At 53.9% G+C, this 7,780-nt stretch overlaps 2 protein-coding genes across 10 annotated transcripts in view; one reads left to right on the top strand and one right to left on the bottom strand.

Annotated features, from left to right (window-relative positions):
* The first annotated feature begins 886 nt into the window (after positions 1-886).
* Spag4 (sperm associated antigen 4) lies at positions 887-5,526 on the top strand. 4 transcript variants are annotated; one of them, XM_033767146.1, is made up of 12 exons: positions 887-1,373; positions 1,831-1,935; positions 2,118-2,184; positions 2,342-2,400; positions 2,590-2,633; positions 2,887-2,912; positions 3,011-3,119; positions 3,353-3,428; positions 3,530-3,645; positions 3,973-4,140; positions 4,577-4,663; positions 4,767-5,526. In XM_033767146.1, exons 1-12 carry the CDS (start codon positions 1,064-1,066, stop codon positions 4,905-4,907), a joined length of 1,308 nt encoding a protein of 435 aa, XP_033623037.1. In that variant the 5' UTR covers positions 887-1,063; the 3' UTR covers positions 4,908-5,526. The 4 variants fall into 4 exon arrangements, with proteins under 4 accessions (XP_033623037.1, XP_010638263.1, XP_033623038.1 ...); XM_010639961.3 differs by having other exon boundaries at positions 2,118-2,247; XM_033767147.1 differs by lacking the exon at positions 1,831-1,935 and having other exon boundaries at positions 2,118-2,247.
* Positions 5,527-5,981: 455 nt separating this feature from the next.
* LOC104873345 (RNA-binding protein 12) overlaps positions 5,982-7,780 on the bottom strand; it is a 52,260-nt gene continuing 50,461 nt past the window's right edge. For all 6 annotated transcript variants that reach the window (XM_033767145.1, XM_033767142.1, XM_010639958.3 and 3 more), the window contains 3 exons: positions 7,369-7,502; positions 7,002-7,238; positions 5,982-6,828 (listed from right to left, as the gene is read on the bottom strand). In XM_033767145.1, the coding sequence (XP_033623036.1) occupies positions 6,688-6,828; positions 7,002-7,238; positions 7,369-7,502 (512 nt within the window). In that variant the 3' untranslated portion in view covers positions 5,982-6,687. The remainder of the gene's footprint in view (positions 6,829-7,001; positions 7,239-7,368; positions 7,503-7,780) is intronic.

The following is a 7,780-nucleotide window of genomic DNA, read 5'->3' as shown; positions in this document are numbered from 1 at the left end:
TGAGTCTCAAGGAGAACCTAAGAACATGAGTTTCTGTAAGCTACACTAGTGTTACATTCTGTTGTACAGCAGGAGTTGGGGAACCTCCGGTTTCCCAGCATGACAATCCAAGAGTTCTCATTCCCTTCTCCATTGTTTAAGTATGTGATCTTGAGTATGGTGACTGGTGCATACTGAATTCTCACCCCACAGACCCATGGGGAACATGTTTCTGGAGAAGGGACAACAGGTTCTCAGGTCAGAATTCTCAGGCCTGTTGACTGGGATTACAGAAAAGGACAAAAGGGTTTGCAAGGGCAAGAAGGCAGTGTTTGTTTACAAGTGCCCTGGGTAATGCTCTACTCGATTCATTCCTTTGCAAATTCTGAGCACCTACTACAGGGTAGGACTTTCCATGTGCTGGAGGATATAGAAGTGAAAGAAAAAAAAATCACACCCTCAAACTATGTCTAGCGCCAATGACAAGCAAAAGTAAAATAAATAAGTCAAATATATAGTTAGTGTCGAGAGCAGGGGAGAGGCTGGACATACATAGTGGCATGTACCTGTAATGCCAGCTCCTCGGGGAGGCTGAGATCCAGAACTGAGTACGGGCCAGGCCAGCCTGGGTAATTTACTGAGACCCTATCTCAAAAGGGGGGCGGGGCTGGGTACACCTGAGTGGTAGAGAGACCTTGGGTTCAATACACACACACACACACACACACACACACACACGCACGCACGCAAGGAAGGGTGACAGAAATCGTTTTACATTGTAGTTTCAGGTGGTGTCTTCTGGGAAGTGTTGTGATATCAATGCTCGCATTAAACGTCAGAAAGAACCCTAGGCTCTCACGGTTCCCAGTGACGTCACGACTGCCTCTGTAATGTCACGTCTTCTTTGTGACGGTGGCTGCCAGGCGCAGACAGGGAGGGAAGTTGGAGTCCAGCCACGCGGACAGCGGGTTCAGGCTGGGGTCCGTGGGCACCGCGGCGCGCAGCGGCTGGGGAGGGTCTAGGGTCGAGTGGCTGTGTGGCTTCGTGGCAACTTGGCGTCCTTGAAGCGTGTCTGTGGGTCAGGATGCGGCGAAGCGCCCGCCCCGGCTCAGCTGCGTCCCCACCCGAGAACCTGCCCAACTTCTACAGCGAGAACAGCAACAGCTCAGACAGCGTCTCTTCAGGGGACTGCAGCGGGTACCGGTCTCCAGGGCCAGGGCCCGGGGAGCCTGAGGGCAGAAAGACCCGGGGCTCGAGCTGCGGAGAGCCCGCCTTGCGCCCGGGACTGCCTGGAGGAACCTCATGGCCTGGAAGCCCTCGCCAGGAGCCTGCGCCTCGGAGCCACAACAGAGAGACCGCGTGTGGCGCGGCAACCGTGAGGGGCGGGGCCTCGGGTGCGGGCGGGGTCCAACCCGTGGCTCCGAGGGAGGGGGCGGGCCTGCTGGGAGGTGCTGGGTGGAAGGCGGAACGGTTTGGTCCGGGAGCCTCTTGTGCCGAAGGCGCTCAGTAAGATCGCTTAGGGGGCGGTGCAATGGACCGCTCTGGGAAGGGGCGGGGAAGCCCCGTGATTGGGCTCTAGAGAGGAGCTCCTCCCTATGGACGTGATTGGCCATCTGGAAAGAGGGCCGCACCAATTGGGGCGGGGATTCAGTTGGAGGTGGGGCTAACTCCTGACTAGGCCCCACCCCAGGCTACCAGGCTTGCAGGTGAGGCCTGGAACGGGAATGTGGCTGAGCTAACTCCCGTCTGAGGAGCTTACCTCGTCTGTGCTCCGGAACCTGCTGCCGGGCCTGGGGGGAAATATGGGCCTCCGATGTGCAAGGCCCCAATGCAGTCCGTGGGCTCCCGCAGAACCGGCTGCGTCTCCCGCAGTCTCTGAGGAACAGGGGAGCCTTCTCTCGACTCTGGATCTGAGGCAGCAGATGCCTGCCCCGCGGGCGACCGAGAGCTTCCTGAGTACGCTCCAGGCCAACCCGAGCTACGCAGGGCCCCGGCCCCTCTCCGAGACTCCCGTCGTGTGTCCAGCCCCTGCCTGGGCCCCGGCCTCCTTCCCGAGTCCCTGAGGAACCCGGAAAGCTTGTGGTCGCCCCCAGAGCCGTGCTAGGGCTCCCCTCTCTGATCCGCCTCTCCTCCCCCAGGCCGCCTCTTCCAGGTGCTGAAAGTGCTGTTGGCCCTGGTCCGAGACGTGCTGCTGGGTGTGTGCAGGTCAGAGGGATCGCGGAGGCGCCCCGGGCGCTGCGTGGGCGGGTCTAGGCCAGGCGAGAGCGGGTGAGGCTCCAGTCGATTCCCATCCGTGGCGTCCCTGGGATTCGGGCTGCGTGGACCAGGACCCTGGGACCTCAGCCCCTCTCCGTTCCCCCAGAGAGGTCTGCTCTGTCCGCTTCCTGTTCACTGCGTCGCTGCTGAGCGTCTTTCTGGCCGGTGAGGGGCAGATCCCCTGGGGCCCCGCTCTGGACACTTAATTTCCCCTGGCGTCCCTCAGCCCATTCCTCCTTCAGACCCTCTCGTGTCCCCTCGCTCCTCCCCCACCGCTCTCCTCTCCTTGTCCGACCGTGCCAAGAAACCCCCTTCCCTGCCTCTTCCTTTTCTTGACCCCCTCCCTCTCCCCAGCACTCTCTTGGGGGCTCCTGCATCTGCTTCCTCCTTTGGAGAATGTGAGTCGGGGCACTGTGTCCAGGGATAGGCGGAGGCTGTGGTAGTCCCTGGGCTTCTGGGAGGGGGCAGAGCCAGAGGCTAATAGGAAGCGCTGGGCACAGATTTCTGAGAGGCTGAGATCCTGAAAGTCTGGCAAGTATTGCGGGGAGGCGGGACAGTTCTCTAAAACGAGCACTGTGAGTCTGGCTGCCCCCGGGCTGACAGAAAGGGAGGCTGCGCTGAGCGTCTCTGTATTTGCCTCTCACCCAATAGGAATTTAAGGAGATGCTGACTCCCAGGTGAAGGAGGGCACCTGGGGTGGGGATCGGGCGGCCCAAAGGTGCTTCAATGGGGGCCTTGCGGGAGTTGACCGCAGGGCGCCCGCCTCCCGCTGCAGCGCGTACCACGAGCGCGTGCGTTTCCACGGCCAGCAACTGCAGCACCTTCAGGATGAGCTGAATAAACTCCGCAAGGAGGTGGCCCGCGTTCGCGCAGCCCACAGTGAGGTAAGCAGCGCCCCGAAGCTGCACTGGGTTGGCTCAGTGGCTCAGCCCATTCGCGGTCCCCCACACACTTGGAAAACCTCTGGCGGGGTCCTGGGATTGAACCTCCACCCCGGAGTTCCACTTCATGTCTCTCCTGGGGCCCACGAAGTCCATTCCAGAGCACGGAGTTCCGGGAGAGCCCAGCCCACTTGTGAACCACCCTGCAAGCTCTTCCCGTCCCCCTCCCCTTTTAGAGAGTGGCCAAGCTCGTGTTGCAGCAGCTGAATGAGGACTTCGTGCAGAAACCAGACTATGCCCTGAGCTCTGTGGGTAAGACCCAAAGACACTGACGGAGATGCAGATGCTGATAGACGTCTCCCCAGCTGTCTTAAGGCCTGGCAGCCTTTGAGGGTGATTTCTTCCTGCTCCAGGAGCCTCCATTGACCTAGAGAAGACATCCCGGGACTACGAGGACACCAATAGGGCCTACTTCTGGAATCGCTTCAGCTTCTGGAACTATGCGCGGCCACCTACGGTCATCCTGGAGGTGGGCCTGGAACCAGGATCCTGGGATGGGACCAAGGGATGGGTGCCGGAGAAAGGAAGCAGGACCTGGCTGAGTTGAGGGTGTGGTGCCAGGCAGGGAGCTTGGGGAGGTTGGGTCTGTGCCCAAGTGAAGCTCTGAGTGAAGCTGGGAAACTGGAAAATCTTGGCAGTGCTGGGGACCGAGCCACAGGTGGGATCTGGGCTTTGGGTGGGATCAGGGTAAGGACCCAGTGGTGGAGGTGGAGCTCTGGGCTGGGCCATGGATGAGGATGGGCAGTGGTCACTGTCCTTGGGTTCTGATGGTTCCTTTCCATCTCCCACCTTGCAGCCAGATGTGTTCCCTGGAAATTGCTGGGCTTTTGAGGGCGATCAGGGCCAGGTGGTGATCCGGTTGGCAGGCCACGTGCAGCTGAGCGACATCACCCTGCAGCATCCACCGCCCAGTGTGGCACACACCGGGGATGCCAGCAGTGCCCCACAAGACTTTGCAGTCTTTGTGAGTGTGGCTGAGGCCAGGAGCTGGGGCATTTTGCTTAGAACAAACCAGGCAGTCTTGAGAACTGGTGCCCATATTTGAGTCTTTGCTTGCTCATGTGTAAACTGGACATACTGAGTATGCCTGTCAGAGCTGCTGCATATCCAAGTACTAGGTATTACTCTGCATCCAGCACTGTACATGCACTACTGTATTGCATCCACATAACACCTATGAAATATGAGTCTCCCTCTTTAGATATGAAGTAATGCTGAGACGTTACTCAGGGACACACATTGTCAGACTAAAAACCCACATTCCATACTTACCCACCCTATAACAGACCAAACACGAGACCACATATAAAGCTACTAAAAAATAGAAAATCCTCAACAAGTTGTTTTCCCTCCCCTCTGCATATGCTACACTGTACTTCCATTCACTCTTCACCCACCAGGGTCTCCAGGACGATGAGACTGAAGTTTTCTTGGGAAAATTCACTTTTGACGTGAAGAGATCTGCACTTCAGACTTTCCACCTACAGGTGTGTTTGTCTCTGGGGGTGAAATACTGAGAGAGGAGGGCAGTAAGAGACAAACGGCAAGTGCTCAAGAGCAGTTCTTGGCACAATCCATTTGTCTCCCCAGAACGACCCTCCATCTGCCTTTCCCAAGGTGAAGATCCAGATTCTAAGCAACTGGGGGCACCCACGTTTCACATGCTTGTATCGAGTTCGTGCCCATGGTTCACAAATCTCAGAGAAGGGAGAGGACAGTGCCAGTGTTTAATCCCCATTAAACATGCTGATGGTTGAAGTAGAATTGAACTTTATGCTGAAGGAAGCTGGATCAGCACTGGGAAGTGCTCTGCTGGGAGAGCTTTGGCTGCCTATGGCATATAAGTATGGCAGGGTCTACGCCTCTTCTTGAATAAGTCCATATTAATACAGTAGCAGCATTGATGTTTACGAAATACTTAACATATGTAAGAGACAATGCTGTGGATAACCTGCACTAGAAATTACTAACTTAATCCTCACAACCACACAGAAGGAAGTGCTCAGGTCCCACAGCTCACGAAGGGTAGTGGCAGAATGGGATGCAGAGCTGTCCTCCTCCAGGGATCACTCTAACAGTAGAGCTTCCAGGGAGCTTCCCCTAATGTTGAGATTGCTAGGTGTGGGTGAAGGGAAAATTCTGGGACCTCTGGAAAGCTTCTTAGTCACAAGAGTTGATCCAAGCCTGGTAGCCTTTACACAGGGTTCTTTACTAAGACTTCAGGAGGCAGATAAGGGAAAGATGCTGCTCAAAGAAACAGGCCAATTCATTTACAGATCCAAGAATCTTTAAAATTCAAACATGGACTTCAGAGTAAAAACAAACAAACAAACAAACAAACAAACAAAAAATGGAGGAAACAGGGAAAGGGCTGAGTTCTACCTAGGGATGGGAGAAAAACAGTTCTACAAATTTCCCAGGAAGAAATGTCTGCCTCTGAATTGGGAAGATGCCAAAAGATTCAAACAAGACCAGCTTAGTGAATAAATGAGTTTATTAAGGGTTACAGAGTGGTAAACAGCTTAAAGGAAGTTTTACTATCAAAAGTTTGCACGTACATACACGGCTTACAAAACTTATTTATATATACAGCTATAAACCACACAGCACAAAACAGAAGTAAAAACTAGAATCCATGGGAAGAATTATACATTCAGGTATATTCTGTTCCCCTTCATCATCAGGAATTCTGGCCAGGCATGCTGGTGCATGCCTATAATCCCAGCAATCAAGAGGCTGAGGCAGGAGAATCACTGTGAGTTCAAGCCAGCCTGCACTACAAAGTGAGACTCTTGTCTTAAAAAACAACAAAAGAAAAACAACAAAATCTAAAGTTAGCCAGGCACGGTGGCACACACCTGTCATCCCAGCTGAGGCATGATGATGGCAAGCTGAAGCCCAATCTGGGCAACATAGTGACTTAGAAAGACCCAGCCTCTGAACTGGGGGTGAGGGGCTGCTGGGGATATAGGTCAGTTTGGAGGCTCCGATTTCAAATCCGAGTACTACAAACCAAAGGCGACAACAATAACAAAACCTAAGGTCACTGATATGAACTGTAATCCTAGCACTCTGGGAGCTTGAGGCAGGAGGGTCACATATTGGAGCCTGGTTTGGACAGCTCAGCAGGACTGTCTCCAAATAAAAGGTTGTAGTCCCAGTTACTCAGAAGGCTAAGGCATAAGAATTATTTGAGTTGTGGAAGAGCAGTGGTCTTTACTGGTCTTTATTGAATGAGGTGCCAGGAACAAGCAGGTGGGATCAAGAGTAGCAGTAACGGGCCAGGCATGGTAATGTAGGTGTGTAATCTCAGCACTTGGGAGGCTGAGGCTGGAAGATTGCTGCCGAGTTTGAGACCAGCCTGGGCTACACAGTGAATTCAAGGCCAGGCTCCAAAGCATGACCTTGTCTCAAAAACAAAACAAAAAAACAGAGTAGCAGTAACAGAAGCAAACACATGCCATGGTACAGAGGATCTTGGAGACATGAGGCTGAGCAATGCCAAAAGAACCTAGACTTGAGGGGTCTGTGCAGGAACCTTGGCTGGGGATGGAGGCATCTTTAGTGGGGCCCAACCTTGAGCCTTAAAGTAGGAGACCAGCTGTGTGGGCACTTCTGCAAGCACAGCCTGTGCCAGTGCTTCCCGAGGGGCCTGCAAGGACAAGAGTAAAGTTACTGAGGTAGGGATGCGGGGAGTAACAGGTTCCTAAAGTTTACAGTTCAACCCAAGAAAAGATACAAATCTAACACAAAATTGCCCAGAATTTGAGGAGAGGGCTTCTATCTCCCAGATTGGTTTGCCCTCCAGGCTTATCCCCTACTCACATTCTGGAACTGACGATAAGGTACAAACTGCACTATGTCACGGGCTGCTGACTCCCCGGCCCGTGTGCGTAGAGGCCCACCGTCGGCATCCAGCTGTTCCATGGCCTCAAAGTCAGCTCCACCCACACCCACAATGATCACTGACATGGGCAGCTTCGAGGCATTTACCACAGCCTGACAGGTAGCCTCTACATCTGTCACAGCACCGTCAGTCAACAGCAACAGCACGAAGTATTGCTGGGGGCAAGACCACACATGTATTCAGGAAGATATTCTTTCTACACCCCCCCCCCGCAACATTTCAACCACAAATTCCCTTGTTACACAACCCTCCCAACCCACTGCTACTGTTACCAACAAAACTTACTGAGGGAGTCCTTTGATACGCAGCCTGGGCTGCAAATCTGGCCACATGGTTGATAATGGGTGCAAAGTTGGTGGGGCCATAGAGGCGAACTTGAGGCAAGGCTTGCCTGTAGGCATCTACAATGCCCTGAATGCCTGCAGAGAAATGGGGAAAAGGCCACTGTGAAATTCCAGACTTTCTAAGACTAGGCTAGTCCTGAAATCAAGAAGCTAGAAGCATTTCAGTCACCCCTGTGACCCAGAGTACCTAACAGACAAAAACTAAGGCTTAGCCGAGCGTGGTGGCTCACACCTATAATCCCAGCACTCGGGAGGCTGAGGCAGGAGGATCGCTGTGAGTTTGAGACCAGCCTGGGCTAAACAGTGAGTTCTAGGTCAGTCTCAACTACATAGTGAGACCCTGTCTCAAAAAA

This window comes from Fukomys damarensis, unplaced genomic scaffold (genome assembly GCF_012274545.1).
Source record: "Fukomys damarensis isolate Sample0158 unplaced genomic scaffold, DMR_v1.0_HiC HiC_scaffold_22, whole genome shotgun sequence".
In the NCBI taxonomy this organism is placed as follows: domain Eukaryota; kingdom Metazoa; phylum Chordata; class Mammalia; order Rodentia; family Bathyergidae; genus Fukomys; species Fukomys damarensis.
This window is presented reverse-complemented; position numbering and strand designations above follow the sequence as displayed.